At 36.2% G+C, this 22,702-nt stretch overlaps 2 protein-coding genes across 7 annotated transcripts in view; one reads left to right on the forward strand and one right to left on the reverse strand.

Moving 5' to 3' along the window:
* Window positions 1-15,240, forward strand: part of Top2b (DNA topoisomerase II beta) — an 85,730-nt gene extending 70,490 nt beyond the window's left edge. For both annotated transcript variants that reach the window (XM_087181440.1, XM_087181441.1), the window contains exons 29-36: window positions 1,764-1,908; window positions 2,152-2,313; window positions 4,094-4,292; window positions 5,441-5,520; window positions 6,602-6,712; window positions 10,200-10,325; window positions 12,079-12,173; window positions 14,765-15,240. In XM_087181440.1, the coding sequence (XP_087037566.1) occupies window positions 1,764-1,908; window positions 2,152-2,313; window positions 4,094-4,292; window positions 5,441-5,520; window positions 6,602-6,712; window positions 10,200-10,325; window positions 12,079-12,173; window positions 14,765-14,929 (1,083 nt within the window). In that variant the 3' untranslated portion in view covers window positions 14,930-15,240. The remainder of the gene's footprint in view (window positions 1-1,763; window positions 1,909-2,151; window positions 2,314-4,093; window positions 4,293-5,440; window positions 5,521-6,601; window positions 6,713-10,199; window positions 10,326-12,078; window positions 12,174-14,764) is intronic.
* A 41-nt stretch (window positions 15,241-15,281) lies between these two features.
* Rarb (retinoic acid receptor beta) overlaps window positions 15,282-22,702 on the reverse strand; it is a 784,358-nt gene continuing 776,937 nt past the window's right edge. For all 5 annotated transcript variants that reach the window (XM_087181442.1, XM_087181443.1, XM_021238713.2 and 2 more), the window contains 3 exons: window positions 19,667-19,871; window positions 18,745-18,903; window positions 15,282-16,762 (listed from right to left, as the gene is read on the reverse strand). In XM_087181442.1, the coding sequence (XP_087037568.1) occupies window positions 16,566-16,762; window positions 18,745-18,903; window positions 19,667-19,871 (561 nt within the window). In that variant the 3' untranslated portion in view covers window positions 15,282-16,565. The remainder of the gene's footprint in view (window positions 16,763-18,744; window positions 18,904-19,666; window positions 19,872-22,702) is intronic.

The following is a 22,702-nucleotide window of genomic DNA, read 5'->3' on the forward strand; positions in this document are numbered from 1 at the left end:
AAGAAGGTTCAGAACTGAGAAAACAGGATGTGTGATGGTCTTAAAAGAGAGATGCTAGTACTTCTGGATAGGTTAATTTTACAGTCTAAGAAATATATGTGGAGATAAGCCCAGCAGATAGTTGGGAATACACTAATTTAGAGCTTGGGAAATGAGTCTAATTAGAGCTTGGGAAATGAGTCTAAGAGTTGGAGTTGGAGATTGGAGAGTTCTCTGAACAAAACTAATATTTGAAGCTAGGAGTATTTTGACACTAGAGCAGCCACTTTCCTCAGTTCTGATAAAATGAAGTTTATACTATTTTCTCTTGGTTTTTGTCTTACCATATGCCTGCATACTTACATTTTTCTTCAGAAAATGGTTCTCTTTTTCAGGTGGTGTATGTCAGGTTTAGGTCTCAGTACTCTTTTCTCATCTTTGTGTAGTCTCCTGAAGTGACTTCATCTGTGCCCAGAGCCTTTTCAGTTCAAAATGATGAAACCTCCATCTGTATCCCTAACTTGCGGTGTTTCAGGACTGCCAGGCTCATATAGTCATCCAAATGCCCTAAGCCCCTCTGGCATGGTATCTCTGAAACTGGATCAGTTGTACTGATTTCAGAACTTGCTCTGTGCCTTGTGTCACTTAATCTGTAACACTCAGCTAACACTGACAGAAATGTGGGAGTTTTTGTTTTCATTCGATCAATAAGTCCTATTGACTACCTACAGAAGTGATTCCACAATCCACTTCCTTTTCTTGGTGCCCTTTGATACTGCCTTAGAATTTTACTAGTTTTCTCTGACATACTTTAATGTATTTCTGTCTTAACAACTGCTACCTACTACCACCCATCCCAGTAATCTTGGCTTCTACTTTTCTCCACTTCATTTCTTTTGAACCTGTCTTTTGCTACTAGGATATTTCCGAAATGTAAGGCTGATTTCCACACAAATGCTTAAAAGTTTTCAGCGACTCCCACTAATATACAGACTGTTGGTATACAGTGGTTTAGCACCCATGTGCTTCCTCCTGACTACTTTCTCCTCTCACCTTTCCTTGAGTCCAAGATGATTATATTCTATGTTTAAAGACCTAATTCTTTAAATATACATGATATTTTATGTCTCTGTGCCTTCTGCCTGCAATGTTCTTTCCTCCTCTCTACATTCCTTAAGAGCTCAATCAGAAAAGCTCCATCTCTGTGGAGCATTCCCTGACCCTGCTTTAAGAGTTGCTCACTTTCCCACTTGAACCATTCCTCTATCTCCCTCTCTGTTTGCTATTTGTATTTTAATGGTTTCCCTTTTTCTCTGTCCCCCTCTTCCTCTCCATCCCTTTCCCCCAATAGTCTAAGGGTTGAGGACTTTGTCTTACATTGCCTAACAGTGCATGCATGACATGTGCACTTAAATCATTTGGTTTTTTTTCTAGTAATAGAAGCTTCAGTTATAGAAACTTATTTTGCAGAAGTCTTTTAGTATGCTTAGCTGTTGGTCTGAAAGTTCAAAAACTGCCATCTTATTTTTAGGGTTGATTCTAAATATTTATCATCTCATTGAGTATACCAGAAAATTGGGGTTGTAAGCAATATTGTTTCCTCCAGATAAGTAAAGTAAAACAGTCTGATGGCAGTTACCTATTAGGGGCTAAATAGGGTCACATTTTTAAAACTACTTACCTGATATGAAGCTACCTCTTGACTATAATTGCACCTCTAAAGTATGTGGTGTTAATTTAGTTTTTGTTTTTACTCATGATTTGGTTTTCTTTTGAATATGTAGGGTGATCTTGATACTACAGTAGTAAAAGTGGAATTTGATGAAGAATTCAGTGGAACACCAGCAGAAGGTACAGGAGAAGAGGCATTGGTCCCATCAGCTCCTATAAATAAAGGTCCAAAGCCCAAAAGGGAAAAAAAGGAGCCTGGTGAGGATTTATCCCTTCTATTTCTCTGTCTCTCTCTGTCTCTTTCTCTTTCTCTGTTGTGTGTGTAGAACTATGTGTAAAGGATATTACTGGAGTCTTTTGATAGTGCTTTTTTTCTAGTCATTGAAGTAATAGTAACTAGTAACTTTTCAAGAACATTGGTTATTTTATAATAAACTTCTGCATAATTAATTTTTACTGATGATATTTATATATATCTTATTACTGTTGTTTTACTTTTAGGTACCAGGGTTAGAAAAACACCTACAGCATCTGGTAAACCTAGTGCAAAAAAAGTGAAGAAACGGAATCCTTGGTCGGATGATGAATCCAAGTCAGAGAGTGACTTGGAAGAAACAGAACCTGTGGTTATTCCAAGAGATTCTTTGCTTAGGAGAGCAGCAGGTATTGTGATATATTTTATATTTATTGTATATACAGTTTAACCTATAAGTTGGTATTATTATTATCAGTGTTAATAAAGTACTAAACTCAAGAAGTTACAGTAATAGAGACAAAAGTTTCTTTACGTAGTGATCTTTTCTAGCAAAGCTGGATGTAAATTTCTCTGAAGTGAATCATGTATTTGTACTGAATTTTATTGTAAAGTTTGGCTTATATTCCTTCCTTAGCTTTAAGGTATTTGGTTAAAAAACCTCAAAAGACTATACCTTGGTAGTATACCAGCAATGACAAATCTATTAGAAATGCTTTGTGCTTTTGTCTTAATCTTTTCTACCTTTTACAAGGTAGGAAACTTTTCTCCTACTTTAGGAGTCTGAGTATGCACATAGCTTTCTTAGTTACAGTGGTATGCTTAGGATGCAGAATCCCATTTTGCTATGACATATTGCTGTTAAGGATGTGGTTTGATCCTTTCTGAATATTCAAGAATGAAAAATGGATGGACTTCTTGTTTTATACATTCTCAAATTTTGTTAAGTCCTAATTTATTAAAATACAGGAGGCAACATTACGGTTATTTAACTCTGGGAGATGCATTTTTAATTTTATGTCAAGCCTGGCATTCTTTGATTTATCACATGACTGGACTTTGTTTCTAATGTACATAGGGATACTGTAGGTCAGCGATGGCTTTCAGTGATGCAGACAGCCTGCTGTGGTGTGTATGCCGTAGGTTTGCCACCACTGCTGTAGGTGAATCTTTTACGTGGGTAACTTAAATCACATGAAGACTAATTTATTAAATGTTTCAAAATTATGTTTAGGCTACTTCATAAATGGAAAATAAAATAAAAAATTATATAGCATCCAGATGATTTTAGAATTCCATAATACCTGCTAGAGATTATAATAAAATTTATCCACATTATGCTGATATACTTTCCCCTGAATTGGTATCTATTTATGCATTAGATGCACTTGATTTGATGACATATTGAAGTTTTATGTTTCTTTTCTCATTCCTCTGAAAAGTTACTGTCTTTGTTATTTCATAGTGAAGCTAACCCTGAAGAGAAGATAAGAGTTTTTATCCAAGAGTTTGAAAGAAAGTAATTTAGCACTTTTTTTTTTTTTCTTTTGGTTTGAGACAAGGTCTTGCCAGCCAGTTCAGGCTATCCTTGAACTCACCGAGTAACCCAGGCTGGCCTCAAACTCAACAATGATCCTCTTGCCTCAGCCTCCTGACTGCTGAGATTACAGGCATGCACCACTACACCCAGCTAGCACTTTTTGAAGAGTAGCAAAACTTGTCACTGGTAATTGCAGAAGTGGGAAATCTTATATTAGTGGTTGTTTATACATTGGCCATATGGGACAAAACCATACTGAATACTTTCCTCAGTATTTCTGAGTAATCATTCTAATCAGTTAATCACACCATGTTATGTTCTCCTGACATATGCAGCGTTTCCCGTAGCCTCCTAGAAAGTTTGAGACAGATGTTAACACTTTGTGGCCAGAGTTATTAGGTTTTAGTTTCTAGATATTGGTCCTTTTCTTATGTACTTTGAAATATTTCATATGGATGAAGGTAGGATTTGAATTTAATTTTTTTGGTGGTGGTTGGTGGTGTTTTGTTTGAGATGGGATCTCACTACGGTTGCCCAGCCTGGTCTCCAAATTCTAGGCTCAAGTAATATTTCTGCCTTAGCCTTTTGAGTAGCTAGAACTACAAGTGGATGCCACAATGCCTGGCTAACATTTCATTTTTTTTTCCTAGCTGAAAGACCTAAGTACACATTTGATTTCTCAGAAGAGGAAGATGATGATGCCGATGATGATGATGATGACAATAATGATTTAGAGGAATTGCAAGTTAAAGCATCTCCCATAATAAATGATGGGGAAGATGAATTTATTCCTTCAGATGGCTTGGATAAAGATGAATATACATTTTCTCCCAGCAAATCTACTCCAGAGTAAGTATGAAGCAACTGCTATTGAGTAATATGATACAATTAGTTGTTCTAGGTATCTGTCAAAGATCTTATATTGAGCTTCAAGAAATCATTCTAGGTAGTTTTCTTCATAAAGGAGTACATATTGTTAGTAGCTATTGCTATAAGTACAGTGATGATGAACCTTTCAGAGCTTTCAGTGATAACAAATAGCCTGCTGTGGCATACATGCCATAGGTTTGCCACCATTGCTATAGTATGTGTAGAGGAAGGATTGGCAAACTTTATCATAAACATCTTAGTACTAAATATTTTAGGTTTTGTGGGTCATACAGTTTCACAAGTGTTACAAGAAAATAGCCATAAGCAATATGTAAATAAGTTAGTGTAGCTATATTCCAATAAAGCATTATTTATAAAAATCAGCAGTAGGCTCATGGGATATAGTTGGACAACTGCTTTTGAGAAAAATTATTAAATCTTTTGAATTGGGAAGTTTGTTTCTTTTCTAGATTTGGCCTTGATTGATTTTTCTTGCTTTTGGTGAATGCCAGTATTAATCTGTCAAATAAGAGGTTTATGAACTATTTCTAACTTTTTTTTTTGGTATGGGGGATCAAACTCGGGTCCTTGGACTTGCAGGGCAGGCGGCGGAACCACTGAGCTAACTCCCTGGCCCTATTTCTAGCTTTTTAAAGTATTTTCCCACTTGATATTTGGCCTTGACCAGATCAAGAAGTTACTCCCAACCTACAGTCTAGGATCAGAAATGGGATTATTGCTTGCTATGAAAAGCTTTCTGTCTTTCTCCTTGCTTCTTTGCTGATAATTTGCTGATGTTAATTTCTGGAATGATTATTTCTGTCAAGTATAAAATTTAATTTACTGATTTTTGAATAACTTTAAACTGTTGTCCAGTTTTCATTCTTACTCTAAATTATTGTTTTATCTAGTGTGTCTCTGCATCCATGTGTATACACGTGGTTTACTTACATGTATGTGTACATGCTTAAACACATAAGTTTTTTGCCCTGGCCTTAATTGAAAAAGAGAAAAGTGAAAACTAAGATTTTTTTCCCCATGATTATGATCTTGCCACACATATTATACAGAGTCTAGGATTAAAATAAGATATTTAAATATGTCATCTTTGTGCTATTTTCTTATAGAAAATCTTTGCATGACAAAAAAAATCAGGATTTTGGGAATCTCTTTTCATTTCCTTCATACTCTCAGAAGTCAGAAGATGGTATGTTTTTAATGTTTTCATTTGTTGTATTGTTTGGTGGAGAGAAAACAGATAAATCATTAGGTCAGAATTTTTCATGAGTGTAGAAGACTTACTTTTTTACATTTTGTTCCATGTAGTTGGATTTATTTACTTTTCTGATCCCAGAAATTCTTATTGATAAGAATAGGTATTATGGAAGCATTTAGGTGGACAAACAAGTGTTAACCTATTTATATAGAGAGAGTGTATTATAGTGTTTTAATAATGAGAAAAAGTATGAAAGAGAAAGTTTGGAAGATTGAATTTTGGGTAAATTACAGTAGCTGAGAGACTATAAACTACCTCAAACAAAGTTAATTGGGGTGTATGTTTTTTATTCCCTGTACTTTTGTGTGTGGAATTAAGGTCAATTGACCCATTTTCTTGTATTTTTTAATATACATACAGACCTAGATATGGTACATTTTATATATATAGATAGATAGATAGATAGATAGATAGATATAGATATATAGTGATTTTTGACAACATGTCAAAATAATTATGTAAAAATACTTAAATGTATAAGTTCCTGCTATAGTTTGAGGGAGGGAGGAAAGAAATGATTGTCTAAATAATTTGTATACAAAATTAAAGGTAAGCTTGCATGTGTTTTAAGTTTTCAATTATTTATTAATTTAGAAATATGAATATTTGTTTACTACTCTTTTAGATTTGAACATTATTACTGATATTCCTGAAAGGTTAGTAGTGTTTAGCTACTAAAATAATCACAGTAAAGCTTTTTTTATATCCCATTTAAAAATCTTCAGTATATATTTTTGAACAGGTGGGATACATTTGAAATGATTAGCATCTGACAGTATTAATTTCACTATGCATTTCTGTATTGTTTCACAACATAGTTAACATTTTTGAGGTATAACATTGATATATTTTTTATTTTCAGCTGTTTGTATATTGTGGATTATATGATCACAAAATAGAAACTTACAAGATCAATTATCTAGCTAAAGAGAAGTCATCAGTTAAACGAATCAAAGTTTACTCAGAGGTCTTTATAGAATCTCTTTACTAAAAAAAGCTTTGAAATTTTTAGATTCAGCTAAATTTGACAGTAATGAAGAAGATACTGCTTCTGTTTTTTCACCATCATTTGGTCTGAAGCAAACAGACAAAGTTCCAAGTAAAACAGTAGCCGCTAAAAAGGGTATGTACTTACATTTTATTGTGTTAAGCATTATATAAACCATGTAGACATATTTGATGTAAAGGAAATTTAATATAACTTGAAATTTTGCACTTGGACTTTAGTATCAAACTTAAAAGGTGTAAATGTGTATTAGAATCTCTTGTGTTAATTATGTGAAGAAGTGTAGGACTACATGTTAAAGCTGTTGTAATTATAAAATCTCATGCATTGCTATCTAGATAACTTTCCTTTTTACTTATTTTTATTTTTTGGTACCAGGGATCAGACTTGGGACCTTGCACTTGTGAGGCAAGTGGCGGAACCACTGAGCTAAATCCCTGGCCCTATGTAAATAACTTTCTAGTAAAGCTCCTTCTTAGGTTGTAAAGTAGAATAAAATTTTGACTTGCTAGTTGCCTGATTCTCTGTATCTGTGTCAATCCTGCCTCCATTCCCTTGTTGGAGAGATTGGTCATTTCAGTTAGAATGCTCTCTTTATGAGTCATATAGTTTTGTTGTTATTGTTTTTCATGGCTTTTAAATTGTCTAGCAAACACTGAGTTAATTCATGAGTCTGTTATTAGTACTAAGACATATACTTGGGTCTTTTTGGAGGAGATCAGTATTAGTGCTTTCAAAAATAGTAATTTGCTTTAAAAATCTAATATATATACCAATTTCTCAAGATGAATGTAATTAGTATGTATCAAACATATACCAATTAAATAAAAAAATTTAAAAAGATTGATCTCTTGAAATAGACTTCTAAAGATACATTTTTAATTTTTCTCTGACAGTTTTGGGTTTGTTTTAGTTTTTTTTGAGACACAGTCTCACTGTGTAGTTTAGGCTGACCGTGAACTCATGGCAGTCCTCCTGCCTCAACCTCCTGAGTTCTGGGATTACAGGCATATGCCATCATGCCTGGCTTCTCTGAAATTTTTTTTCCAGTAGACATTAGTATGTCATGAAACAGCTTCACTTAGTAAATCTCTGCAAAATTAATGGAAGTGCAAATTGTAAAATGATGCAAATGAGTTAAATGTGGGTTTTTAAGTGGGCAAATGAATATCTCTGCTTACATCAGAGAATAAGATCTCCCATCTAACATTCATGAATGCTTACTCTTGTTCTTGTAAGCACTGCTTTATTAAAAAATATAATGGGAAAGTATGTACACAATATATAGTTAAATTTCTTTTTTTACTAAGGATTTCATATGCTGGGCATTGAAAATGATATGAATGAAAAATGATTTTATCCTTGTACATATGAAACTAACAGAAAAGGAAACTATTAATACGTCCAGTTTATTCAACAAATGTTTATCCCATTGTCCAGTAATGTAAGTTTAAAAGAGTGGTACTAGCAGTGTTTACAAGTTAACGGTTTATTTGTGCTCTAGAAATAAAGGTTTGATTGCTGAAAAAATTTTAATTAATATACTTCATATGACAGGAGGTAAATAAACTCCATAAGCTATTCCTGAAAAGATCTTAAAAATCTGCAACAGAAAATACCATTCTTGACACATGAATATGAAATGTAACACAATAATAAATTCTCCGATTACCCTGAGTGCACTAGGACTGTGGTGAGATTGGCTATAGCCAACACCCTGGGTGACCCACCTATATCCAGTTGCCCTTATCTCTTCAGTACACATGGGCCACTGTTTACATTTTTCTTGCAGCTCTTCTGGAGTATTAAAACTCTCCTATCCTTTAGCTGCCCTTGATCAGTGATTGAGGAAAGGTAGTCTATAAACAGCTCAGAGCTCTTGCCTTTTAAGTGAGCTAACTCTGGGATATGTTTTAACTGGCTTCCAAAAATCACCCATGGGTGGGGCCAGGGATTTAGCTTGGTGGTTCTTTCACCTTTCTCACAAGGTCCAGAGTTCGATACCTGGTATGCCCCCCCAAAAATCACCCATGGGGATTAAGCTTCTAAAATGATGAGTGGCTTGATAATTTACCCATTGTTAGCCATCCTCTGCATTGTTTTATTTTGGTACTCTTTTTCTATTGCCTCCCAAACCAACACTTATTCTTGAATCCTTGTTTTGAGACCTGGCAGGGTCTACTTCTGGGGAACCCAAACTAAGACCTTATAATTTTTCTTTAAATTATCTTTTTCTTAAAATCATCTTCATATAAGCATCTGATAAATAGCACTTCTTGAGATGTACCATCCTGTTTTCTTTAGTCAAGCTATTTATCCTAATGACTTAAGAGTTTAACATTAAAGGCTAGAATATCAAACCTCCTGTCCTATTTGATTATTTCTAGTAGCTGAGCCGCTTTGGGTTCATTGAGCCAGGAGACTGCATGTAGTATGACTTCAGGGATGTCAGCAACCCCTCCCCACTGCTCTAGTTTCCTCCCAAAATATAATTCCTATAAAATAGTTCAAGGAGAGGACACATCATGTCCCTCTGTGGGATTGTTACCCAAGTTACATATATTATATTCTATAGTTCCAATAGTTTACAGCAAAAAGGCAGTCAGTCCATAATACAAGTCAGCTATCTGACCTGTGTTTGGCTGGTAGAGTTGAAAGTGTCATCTAACAGTGCAAGTTTAGAAACCCTGCCAGAGGAAAAGCATGTTGTTCCTTTCACCCAGCTATGTCAAGTATGTACTGTTGCTAAAGCTGCCTTATTGCTCCTGTGGAGGTTTAGCCATGAAGACTCAAAGAGCCGCAAGGTCTTGGCTGCCACCACCATGAGGAGCTAGGTTCCTCCTGATATTGACTTGGGAGGGGCCTTATTATCTCTAGCATCTCAGATCAATACTGGGAATACATTTTCTGTAGAATTAGCACTGATTTTTACTTTTTAATGGAAAATTCTGCAGTTGATTTGGGTCCATTTGAAACTTTTTTTTCCAAATTGTTTTATTACTCAAGTAAGATGTGATTAAACTTCTACATAGAACTGCAGATGAATCTGAAAAAACAAGGTCCATTTAAAAAACAAAATACTGTACAACAAAGTGAAGGCCTCATATTTGTGGTCTTCTTATCTAAGATTTTCATATTTCTTTTCACATAAAGATGTTAAGTCAATTTCAACTTCGAGTGGAAGCGAATTGGTTTCTATTCATTGTATTTGAGAATTCACTGTACTTGAGAATCCCCTAAAAATGCATTCTCCTTAAATCGTTTTAATCTAAAACTCTTAACATGGCTGTACTTGAATTATAATTAATATTGCTTGTTGCTTTTTTGTTATGACTCCACTCTTAATTCATTTTTAATGGTCTGTGCCTAAAATATCTCAGTGGAATTGTCTAAAAGTAAATCATGCATAATTAAATAAAATGCATTTTGTTGTCTGTGAAAAATTGTTTGCCTTTATACTGACCCCAAGCAGAGAGAAACCATTTCATTACTTAAGGCTACTCAATTTCTTATCAGCAATAAGAAATTCCATTCTTATAGAACTCACTTCAGCTTGGTTTATTGGTAAGTATATTGACATATGAAATGGATATTTACTTAATAGGAAAGCCACCTTTGGATACAGCTTCTAAATCCAAGAGAGCCCCCAAGCAGAAGAAAGTAGTGGAAACTATAAACTCTGACTCAGATTCAGAATTTGGCGTTCCAAAGAAGACTGCAACACCAAAAGGTGAGGATTATCTTTGTATTACTCTTTAACATATGCCATGTGGAAAAGATTGTTTCTTCTATGACATTGAATTTAGAGACTGGGTACCTATTTTAAATTGCTTTAATCCTTAATAAACAGTATGTCTAAGGATCAGTGCTGAATTAGAATCCAATGGAAATAAGATCAGTTTAGTCCAGTCACGCTTTTTACCAGTATTGTGACCCAGCTGGGTTAAGTAAGAATGAATACCTAAGAATGGTTTAAAGACCCCTACAACTGACTCACTGAAAGTTATTAGAAAGGCAGATAGGACTTGACATTAAAGTGTGACACTCCTTGGAGTGGCTAAGAGTCCTTGCTTTAGGACTCTTAGGCCATAACTTTTTCCTCATGTAGGAAATAAAGTAGCTCAGGGCCACACAAGGATCCAGCACAAGTTCTTCTTAGCACTCCGTCTTTGCCTCCAGAATCTGGAAAGCCCTTAAAGATACTTTGAAAAATATATGTAGGACAGGATAACCCTCTGAGAGTAGCTGCTCAACCTTTTACACAACTGAGGAATATTTTCATCAGTGTGTTTATTTTACATCTTAAATGAGTGGTTGGGATAAGGAGCCATAGATTTAAAACAGGGAGAATGGGAAGGTGGAAAAGAATTCTAGAGACTGGGGAGGTCAATACTTAAGATATGCATGGTTTGGAACCTTTATAAATTTAAAAATGCAATTTCATTGATTCACTTGGAAAGTCATGACATCTCAAGATTGTTTAGGCTGCCTTTTCTTACAAGTAATATCTAGGTCATAGCTTTCGAGGAATTTTTTAAGATTTAGAATTGCAATTTAGTTTCACTTTATTTTCTTGGCATCACTATGGGATCACTGTGGGATGCAGAACATTGGCCACCACTTAATATTACCTTTTCCCTTTATTTCTCCAATGAAGAGAAATAAGAGTTTAGTAGGTAAGACAAAACAAAAGGAAAATCCTTTATGCAGTGAGTCTAGGTTTGACAAGGGATATGGATTTGTCAGGTTAATACTGGAAGATTCATTCTGACTACTGAGATCCACAAATTTACTTATCACTAGTCTGTGATAAGTAAATTGAGAAGGAACATTTAAAGCTATGTAATAATTTGGTTTTAATAAAAGAGCATGTGATTACTTTTTTGGTAATTCATGGCATAGGGGAAAGGAAAAAAGGGAAAGGAATAAATATGAAAAAAGGAAGAAACAGAAACAAAGGCTTTGTAAATAGGGAGGGGTGGAGGGGTTGATCAGAGGGCGGGATAATGGGGAAAAAATAAGAACCAAGATACATCATGTACAGGTACAAGTTCCCAATGATGAATGTCATCATACTGTATACCTAAAATGTATCAATAAACTTTAATGAATTAAAAAAATTTAAAGTACTGGACTATAAGTTGGCAATTAAAAATTTTCTAAGAGACTTCCTTTGCAGGCCCAAAGACCACAAAAGACCACATATGCAAAATGCATAATAAATGTTTCATTTATTAAGGGCTTAATCATTAAAATTTGTCTTTCAGAATTTTCCCTAGTTTAAATGTATTTTTAAAATACTCTTTAGTCATGTCAACTCCAGAAATAAAATGTCCTGCTGAATCATTTGTGTATCCTAATCAGAGAACAAGATTGCAGTGCCTCACTGATTGGACATACCAGAGAAGCAAACTGTGTTTTGGTATTTATCCTCCTATGTTGTACTTAGCATTGAGAGGAAACAACATTTTTGTATTTTTAAGGTAAAGGCCGAGGGGCAAAGAAAAGGAAAGCATCTAGCTCTGAAAATGAAGGTGATTATAACCCTGGCAGGAAATCATCCAAAACAACAAGCAAGGTAATTAAGAGCATCTTTTTAGTTCATGATTTTATTTAACAGCTCTAAACATCTCTTATCAATAGAGAAATATATAAATTTATATAACCAGGTCAGTTTTTTGATAACAGTGTGCTATAAACTAACCTATTTAATCTGCAGTTCCATCTGTTGAACTGTAGTAGTTATATGCTACCTGAATATTGGACTATTTCTTTTTAAATTCATTTGACTGTGGCTAGTTCACCTGATGAATCGGACTTTTCTCCAGAAATACTGTTTTAGGTGCGCCCCTCCCCATTCTCTTCTGTTAAAATTTAAAAATACAAAGATGATTATATAGCCTTGCTATTTTCCACATTGATCACTTCCATTCAGTCCTCACCTGTGCCTCTTTGGTCTACCTTGGTGGTTATGAACACTTATAGTGTGTCTTTTACTGTGCATGATCTTGTTTTCTCCCCATGAATTCTTGGTATGTACTTACGAATAAGACAAAGTGAATTTTTACTAATCTGGGCATTTTGCACATTTACTGGATAATATAATTGTAGAGTACTGGTGTTGTATTCTTGAGGCTATAACTTGGTAAACATGAGATCATCAAGGTGGCAACTTATATCTAATCCTTTTTTCCTTTCAAAATTGATTCTACACTTTAGTTAGCATTATAATTCTGATTCTTAAAAATGTAGTTTTTGGCTGAGGATTTAGTTCAGTGGTGCCGCTACTTGCTTTGCAAGCACAAGGTCCCGAGTTCAATCCCCAGTAACCCCCCAATTATGTATGTATTTTTATTAGTGCCTGTTAATTTTACAAAATACTGGGTTTCAGTGTGTATATTTTAATCATATTCATCCCCCTGTTGTCCTCCTTTACAACCTCTCTCCACTGCTCTTCCTCTTCCTCTTGTATAATAAATCTTTGCTATTTTCATGTCATCTTTTTTTAGAATCCACATATTAGGGAGAACACATAATGCTTGTCTAAGTCTGACTTGTTTTGCTTAACATGAACTCCATTTTATTGCAAACACTGTAATTTTGTTCTTTATGGTTAAATAAAACTCCATTGTGAATATATGCCACTTTTTTCTTTATCCATTTATCTGTTGGTTTCGCAGGCAGATTCTATATCTTGGCTATTGTGAATTGTGCCACAACAACATGAATATGAAGGTATCCCTATACCATACAGACTAATTCCTCTGGGTATATACCAAGGGGTGGTATAGCTGGGTCAAATGGTATAGCTCTATCTTTATTTTTTTGAGGAACCTCCATACTGATTTCCATAGGGGATATACTAATTTACATTCCCATCAACCATGTTAGAAACCCCTTACCCCCACTCTGCATCCTCACCAGCACTTGTTTTTTTATATTCTTGATGATAGTCATTCTGACTGGGGTGATATGGAATTTCAGTAGTTTTGATTTGTATTTCCCTCATGGCTAAAAGGTGTAGGACAGCTTTTCATACATTTATTGGCCATTTGTACTTATTTTAGAAGTGTCTTTCAATTCTCCATTTATTGCTTTTTTTCGGTGTTCAGCCTTTTGACTTTAAATATTCTAGATATTTTCTGTCTGAATAGCTGGCAAAGATTTTCTCCCATTTTATAGACACTTTATTGGTTGTTTCCCTGCTGTGGAGAAATTTTTAAATTGATGTAGTTCCATTTGTTGATTCTTTTTTTTTCATTTGTTGATTCTTTGCATTATTTTCTGTGCTATTGGAGGAAGTCTTTGTGCCTGTGTCTTCAAGTGTTTCCCCTGTGTTATGGTCTAGTAGTTTCAGAGTTTCAGACCTTGTGCCTAGGTTTGATTCCTTTTGAGGGTGAGAGAGAGGGATAACATTTCAGTCTTCTATATCTGGATATTCTGTTTTCTCAGCGCCATTTGTTTTTAGTGCTGTTGAAGCGAGCGCTCGGCACCACGTGTTAAGCCTGTCATTTTTCCATTTTATGGTTTTGGCTCCTTTGTCAAGAATCAGATGGCTGTAATTGTGTGGGTTTGTTTCTGTGCCCTCTATTCTATCCCATTGGTCTATGTGTCTGTCTTTGTGCCAGTACTATGCTGGTTTTGTTACTGTGACCTTGTAGTATAGCCTGAAATTAGGTACTATTTTGTGATTCCTTCAACTTTGCTGTTTTTGCTTAGGAGTGCTTTGCCTATCCTGGCTCTTCTGTGTTTTCATATGAACTCTAGGATTGTTTTTTCTAGTTCTGTAGAATGTCACTGAATCTGTAGATTGCTTTTGGTAATGTGGCCAATTTAACAAAATTAATTCTGCCTATCCATAAATATGGGAGGCTTTTCCATCTTCTAGTGTCATTTTTTTTTTCCCTCCAGTGTTCTTTAATTTTTACTAGGTTGACCCTTAAGTACTTTTTGCACTATTATGAATGGACTTGTTTTCCTTATTTCTTTCTCAGCTAGTTCATTATTGATATAGAGAAAAGCTATTGAGTCTTTTGTTTTATTTTTATATCTTAACGATTCTGCTTTTACACATTAAGTATAGTATATGGAATAACAGTTCTTGAAACTAGTCTTTTCATTAACTTTGGGGTTTATAAATCTGTGTATGTATGTGTTTTTAATATCTAGAAACCGAAGAAAACATCTTTTGATCAGGATTCAGATGTGGACATCTTCCCCTCAGACTTCACTTCTGACCCACCTTCTCTGCCACGGACTGGTCGGGCTAGGAAAGAAGTAAAATATTTTGCAGAGTCTGATGAAGAAGATGTTGATTTTGCAATGTTTAATTAAGTGCCCCAAGAGCACAAACATTTTAACAAGTACCTTGTGTTGTCCTTTTGTCTTTTCTGTCTCAGACTTTTGTACATCTGGCTTATTTTAATGTGATGATGTAATTGATGGTTTTTTATTGTGGTAGGCCTTTTAACATTTTGTTCTTACACATAGTTTTATGCTCTTTTTTACTCATTGAAATGTCATGTACTGTCTAATTGGCTAGTAGAATTGTTATAGATTGCCATGCACTAGCACAGATTTTAATTGTCATGTTTGCAGACTACAGACCTGCTTTTTGAAATGAAATTTAAACATTAAAAATGGAACTGTGTTCTGTCTCTTTACAGAAGTAGTTAAAGGTCTCACACACTTTTAAAATAAATATATTTTATTTTTTGCCAGGAGACTCCATGGAAAAAGGTAAACAGTATATGAACATAGAAAGCATTGTTAAACAATCTCAATGTACAAACAGAGCCAGTGAAAAGTACATCACAGACTTGCTAATATAAAAAAAATCCACTAGTGCTTAAATGAGAACTAAGAAACTGACACTTGTTATCTGTTAACCACTCTACCACAGCTTTCACTCTGCTTCATAGTGATTGAACAAGGTCAAAGGAGGCAGATTCTAAGCTCATGCCTTAGGGAGTTAATGTTTGCCCCTTGGCATCAAGAAGACTGGGAAAAAACCAATCCCAGGATCAGGCATGAATCAAGAAGGACACTAGAGTTAACATTGGGGTAGACCAATCTGCTAATTATCCCATGAAATTTCCCTAATGGCTTGTGAACAGGTAAACAAAAACTTGTTAACACTGAAAAGTGTTTTTGCCTTGGAGGCTATCATTACTGTAAAAATGTAGCATTTTAAAAAAATTGTGTAGTTAAGTCATTAAACAAGTAATAACCACTTAATTTAAAGTGACATTAACAGTTGAACAAATGACATTTGATTAACTGAACTGGCAGTTACACTGATACAGAATTCTCTTCTGCTAGTACAGTGAATTTGTATACTTTTACTGGGCAATATGAAATAAAAGATGGAATTTGAGAGCATCAAAAAGAGCAAGGACAAGCTTCCATACTAACTAAATTAGAATATCTTTAGTCCTGTCATACTGTACAATAGTCCTATTTTCTTACCTTGAGGTCTTGATTATTCCATAAAAGCAAGACAGTTATGTTTTGAAGCTTAGGTGGACATGTACAGTAGTCTATTTCATAACCTTGGTGTCTTGGTTATTGAGTATGCAAGACAAAAGGAAAGCACCAAACATACAGTATAGAAAGAACAGAGCCGTACTTCGGTATGTACAAAGTCTTCAGAAACTTAACCAGGGGTAAATTACTTTGACTGGGTCTTTGCCATGCAATCTTGACTGTTCAAAGAGGAAAACAGAAGCTTTTAACTAGTTTCTGTTCGCATGAAATGGCTGATTTTTAGAATCTGAAAAGTTTGTATTTCTAGGTAAGTAACACAGTGAGGAGTATATATATATTGATACATATGAAAACTTCTTGGTCCTTGTTGAGTTTTAATGTATTTTCAGTCCAAAAACTAAGCAGCAGTAAAAATGTTTTTCCTTGCATTTTAAATCCTGGAACTGAAGGTACTGGGGAATGTTTGAAGTAGCCAGAAATTGTCTTATTGCACCAGTGGTGACTGACTGACTCCACTGTTTTCCACTGAGCTAGGCGAGATGCTGGGACTGTGCTCTGCTGTGTTCCCACTTGAACTTGGAGTCAAAGGTTCATGTCCTTCAGAATTCTCCAGCATCTCCTGAATGAGAGGTGGCATTGATCCAGGAATTTCCATTTTCAAGGTAATTACTCGTTCCGCACCTTTTAAAAAGATAATAGAAATCTGATTAAGAACTTCAGATGAAAAGGGACCAACTTTCTACTTTAGTGTGTTTCCTCAGACTTCTGAATGATCAAATACTGTATAGATATCAAGTGGGTTTTGTCTTTGCTGAAAAGGTTCCATTTATTACTGTAGCTCTCATAAACACAAACATAAGTATATTTAGAATGGGAACTGCAGCCACCAGAAATCCATACTGAATTGTGAAGTCAGATGAGGTTCTTAACCAGTTCAGGGTCACAGTGTGCTGACACAGGATTTCTTTACTATTGGAGAGAGCCTGTTTGATCTTTTATGGAAGAGACAGCTGATACTACTTTTCCTCTTGAAACAAAATTTTGAAAGCAATGCCCTTTAGGGGCCACCGTAATTTTACACTAGCCACTTAAATACACTGCCCAAACGACACTTGGGCTAAACTGTTGTTTATGTACTGGCTAGCCTGAGCATTGCTTGGGCAGATGTCATTTCAATCAGTCAATTTTTGTATTGAGTAAATTTGATAGAGTTGTCTTTTTTTACATTTCCTCTTACCTTATAAAAATTGACAAAAAATAATTTTTGGTCTTCCTGTACTTAAATAATTGGACTGGTAAGTAGTTAAAACATTTTTACTTTATGGAAAAGCAGCACAGATATGGTAACATGTTTAAATTTCATAGTTCCAATGTCTCAGGCAGTCAACATAATTTACAAAGAGAAGTTCATGGTAAAAGACCAGAAAAAAATATATCTTAAAAATGCAACAGACAAATGGAGGAACTGACTAGTCAATGCGTGGTGATTTTCAACACCCTGATTTAGCATTGTACTATCCCATACAGTGACCACTAGCCATAAGTGGTTAAATTTAAATATGTTAAATACAGTTAGAAAAACTGTCTCAATCACAGTAGCCAAATTTAAAGTGCTTGAGAACCATGTGACTGGTGGCTATACTGTACTAGGACAAATTATTGAGTATTTCCATAAATTATGTAAGCTATCACTAGACAAGCTATAGAGAATGTTAAGCTCAGTTTTAAAATTACAGGTCTCATATTCATAATTACACTGGTCAAGCACTGATATCTGCTCTTTGCTTTTGTTAATCCCAAGTAGGGATAAAATTGGAATTTCTCACTGAAGAATCCTCTTAAAAGGAGCTCAAGAATTGAAAGTGATTCTCAGACAAGTTCACTGTGCTTTTAAGCACTTTCCAAAATGTAGTTTATCCCTTGACTTGCCAAGGTTTTCAGGGTACAGAGTATGCTAATGGGGAAGGAGAGTGACAAATAACAGTACATTTGGTAGGAATAGCTGCTGAATTGTCTGTCTACACAGAAAAAACCTACTCTAACACTCAATTGTGATATGGCTTGTGATATGGCTGTAGGCACTTCTGTAATTGCTGAAAATCACTAGGCAAAGAATATTTACTCCTCTCAGGAAAGCAAGAATTCCTTAGCTTGGAAGTGTGCAGAAGTAAATCCGCCTGTACTTAAGAGCAATGACCACATTAATCCCTAAGTACCATTCATTTTTCCTGGAGTTTAGATCTTACAGAAAAACTAAAATCAAATTTATATAAACAGATGTCAGGAAATCTGGGGTGAAATATATGAAACCAGAAAATAAAAGTGTCATAGTACCTTATTTTGAAAGCAGTATTTTTCTAATCAAACATCTGAAATGTAAAATTCTTGGTAATTTATTAAGATCATTGAGTACTGGTATCTGATTTTTGTTTCTAGTCTTAATGCTATGCTAGAGACAAAGCTCTTAGAAGGAGCTCAAGAACTGAGTAGGGTTTTCTTTTCTTTAGCGGAGAAGTGCTACTTTATCCCTTTAGTTCTAATGAGAGATAAATTCCAAAACTTAAAAGAAAAAGCAGCTACTAAATATGCTGAATTAAAACATGTGATTTTTACAAAACACAGCCAGAAAGGCCATCAACTTCATCCTGTGACTGTAGACCTACCTTTAGCACTGATGCTGCGGAGATCTGTGATTTTCATTAATATCTTTGGAAACATATGAGGCTTGCTGGGTCGCCTCTTTCTGATATAAATTTTTAGTGCTTCCAGCAGTGGTTCTTGTAGCTTATCTACTTTTGTTGGTTCCTCAAGGTCCTGACGGTCTAGAGAACAGTAAAAATATTAAACAGTATCAGGACAGAAAGGGCTGTGTGCTTTCCAGGCTAGATGACTTTTGCCCATTTCCCCACTTCCTTGTTTTCTATTCCTACTATATTATGACTATTTGTTGATTTAATTTCATACTAATTTAAATATAAGTAACTGTCCCCCTTGTCAGTCCAAAGCACATTTGATGCCTGGTTGCTTTTGTCCCGAAGAATGAATTACCTCTTGTGACCAGGAGATGTCAGTACTGAATTGAACTGAGAACACCTTGAGCAGGGGGATATAATAAAAGTCAGGTAAATCTGCCCCTTAGTTAAAACCATTACCTTTTAACCACTTGAGATTGAGCCTCTGTGAGCCAGCAGGGGCCATGTTTTATCTCAGTCCTCCAAGGATGGGTGGGGGTGCCCAGGCAAAACCTTGTATTCCTAGCCACTATATTAGCAGAGCATGCAAGTCCTTTGGGTTATCATTAAAATGTCTCCAGGAAATTCCTTTGACAATAGTTTAAAAATGCCTTTAAAAAAAAGACCTATGGCAGTTGGAGAAATAGCATTCTGACATTTCTTTCAGAGCAAAAAGGATTCCAAATACCATTACTCATTATAACAATATGGAGAAGTATAAGAAACCCAGGCCTGTATGCTTTATTCACATGCCATCCCCCATGCAAAATAACTCCAAAATGGAGATTAGGAATTTCCTATAAATTGTAAGTTCTTCATGGGATCATATGAAGGTTTGTCTAGTAGCTGGTACCTCCACAGATTAAGCAGATGGCACTGAGAAGGCCTGTTTCTGTGTCATCCATTTCCAAAGGCAGGAGCTGGTTGGCAAAGGTGAATACAAGATCAGTCAGAGGACCAAATCCAGCATTGTGCATCTGAGTTCGATTTAGGGTAAGGCCATCTGAAAAAGTCATGGTGTCTTGTTCTGGGGTATATCTGGTGCAAATTCTAAGAATCTGGAAGAAAAAAGTATATATGTCATGAGTCATCTGTACTAGCCTGACCTGACAGCATCAGTTGTAAGCAAGCAAAGTACTGTAAGATGTAGATTTCCAAGGAGATCCTATATCCCATGAGGTAGTCTGCCCTGTTTTGGGGATATTGAATTCTCCAGCTCTTTCATTAAGACTACAAAAGCCAAATGTAGGGCTGAAGTTATTTAGTGAATAGGATACAAGAAATTTTGAGAAGTAACTTTGTAATGAAAAGTAATTCATTTAAGAGTTTATAGTCTTAAAAAAGTACCTATCATGTATTAAATGCCTAGTGTATCACAAGTATTGTACATTATCTATATTCAGTCTTCCAAACAACTTGAAAAAGTAATGTTTCACAGATCAGGGAGCAAAGGCTCAGAGAGGCTGCCTGATGTGCCCAGTCTCACACAGTTAACATGTAATTGAATCTGACTCAGAGCCGAGTTGGGATCCCTCTTCCATGATGCCTCTGATCACACAGTTACACACACACACATATACTATAAGGCAGAGGAGTAGAACGAGGTGGGTACTAGGGAGTTCAGAAGGAAAGCTCTAGTACAGTTAAGAGAAAATCAAGAACATATCCATGGAGAAGAGGTGGCATTTCAATCTCAACCCGAAATGTAGGCAGGATTTCTATAGGCAAAAAGCCTCCGTCACTGCCACAATCATTCAGTCTTACCTCATGTGCCCTTGATACATCATCTCCCTGGCCATTCTGAGGCACTTCTGTTAGGAAGACTGCTCACTCTACTGTGCTTCTAGGTCTTGCTCAAAGAACAGTAAACTTGAAAACACCTTGTTAACATAGTCCATTCTGTCTCGTGTACGCATGACTGTAAAAACCCTACTGCTGGTAAGGAGCTCTGTGCATTACATAGCACTTAGCCACCTAGAACCACATTTTTCTACACCAACAATGGTGAAGGTCCTCTGTAAACCAGGTCTCCATACATGACATTTCCCTCAGAAAAAGCCTCAGTGCTGAAAAAGCACAGAGAAAAGTTAACTGCAACATGGACAGAAGTGAATAAATAGAGGAATTCAGGGTTTTGGTTTTTTTTCCAGACCCAGATACTCAGTTTGACTAGGGTTAGCCCCCATGACTGTCCACCGTGGTATCAACCTGGAGGGCAGCTGGTATCATAAAGGCCTGAATTCTTCCAGTTAGTCATGTGCAGAGGGAGGGCTCTCCGAGGAAGACACGGGACCCCCTCATCCAAAAGCCCCTCCATTCTGTCCATATTCCTACCAGAGTTCCTAGATTAAGGATGTCAAATCTTTCTAGTCAGGAAAGTGATAAGGGCTAGAGAAAGGCCACTTCCCATAGAGAAGACCATCTTAGTTTACTGGTGATGTGATCAACAAGAGCCTCACATCCTCTGGCCCACGTGAACCAGGAGCGGGACAGTCACACTACAAAGGTCACATGCTCATGTTCTCCTGATGAATTCTGAAACTCGAAGACAACACCGAGGTAGGAAATGGCCCTCCTACAACACACAAGACTCCAGTACCAGATATGGAAGAAAGCACCAGGATGCCTTGCAAGGTGAGTTGTGGGACTGTTAGCAAAAACCTGACTCTCCTGTGTCTCACTGGCTAGAATCTCATGAGGCAAAGAGTGAATGATTAGCACTTCTCACCCCTGAAACAGGTTAACTAATGTTTCATTGATTACCTGCTATATGCCATGTCCTGTGCTAAGCACTTTAATAAACTATTTCTTCTAAAAACCCATGACTTTAGTACTATTACCCCACTTTACAGATAAGGAGAGAAACCTGAGTAGCCTCTCCTAGGTCACATAACCATGAGGTAGCATGACTTCATTGAGCCCATTTCCTGAGCCGTTCCCTAACTTACTGCTCCATAGATATCTACACTCACACACCTGAGGTCAGATGACCTCTGCCCAGTACTGATGTGGTTATCAGCCTCTGTTGTCCCCTGGCCAGGGGACCGTTGTGCCTGTGGCCTGGAAGTAGGCACTTCACTTTATATGGAGAAAGATGCTGAAACATCTAAATCAGGATAAACTCCTTCACATTCCTATTATACGATCAACTGACACAGTGCACTGGAAAGTACCTCATTATGAAATCATGAATGTAAATGGTTATCAAAATATCAGAATAATTTATCATCTTTGTATGGAGCGTGATTTTTACACCTCATAGCTGTCCAGGGACTTCTCAGCCCAACTGCTTCCTCTGGGACCCCAGCTGGCTGGCCTGTTTCACTTCATCTTGGTACCTGGTGGGGGTTCAAAGCCATTCCCATCAGAGCAGTAAGGAAGCCAAGTTGTCATTGGGTATGTATTTTACATTCCCATGGAAGCTCCAGGAGATGAAGTGAGGTGCCTAGGATCACGCCAGGAATAGTGCCAGAGCCTGGGTCACAGGTCTGGCAGTCTCCAGCCTGAAGTTCATTCAGCTGCCTGGAAGCAGTCATGACTGCTCACCCCAGGAATCATCATGTGACAATCAAAGTTAGTATGCTTGGTGTTTGTGGGCTCAAAATTTCCAGGCATGGTTCTAGTGTTAGATCAAATAGATAGTAAATAACTTTGTGCCCTAGCATGCTGCCACGGTATGCATGCATGAGATCTGTTCCCCGAAGAATAAAAGAAACAGGATTTGATGGAAAGGAACAAAAGACCGGGACTAAGTATCTGCACGTTGTCAACTGCTCACTTGGAAATTCAAGTTCAAACTGCAGCACACAAACTATTCTATTCTGAAGGATTTTCTTTCTCAAAAGTCGGAAAATACCTGGGTTCTGATGAAGCATTTACATTGTGTCCT

This window comes from Heterocephalus glaber, unplaced genomic scaffold (assembly GCF_053883595.1).
Source record: "Heterocephalus glaber isolate CG9 unplaced genomic scaffold, H.glaber_assembly_v1.0 deba00001472, whole genome shotgun sequence".
In the NCBI taxonomy this organism is placed as follows: domain Eukaryota; kingdom Metazoa; phylum Chordata; class Mammalia; order Rodentia; family Bathyergidae; genus Heterocephalus; species Heterocephalus glaber.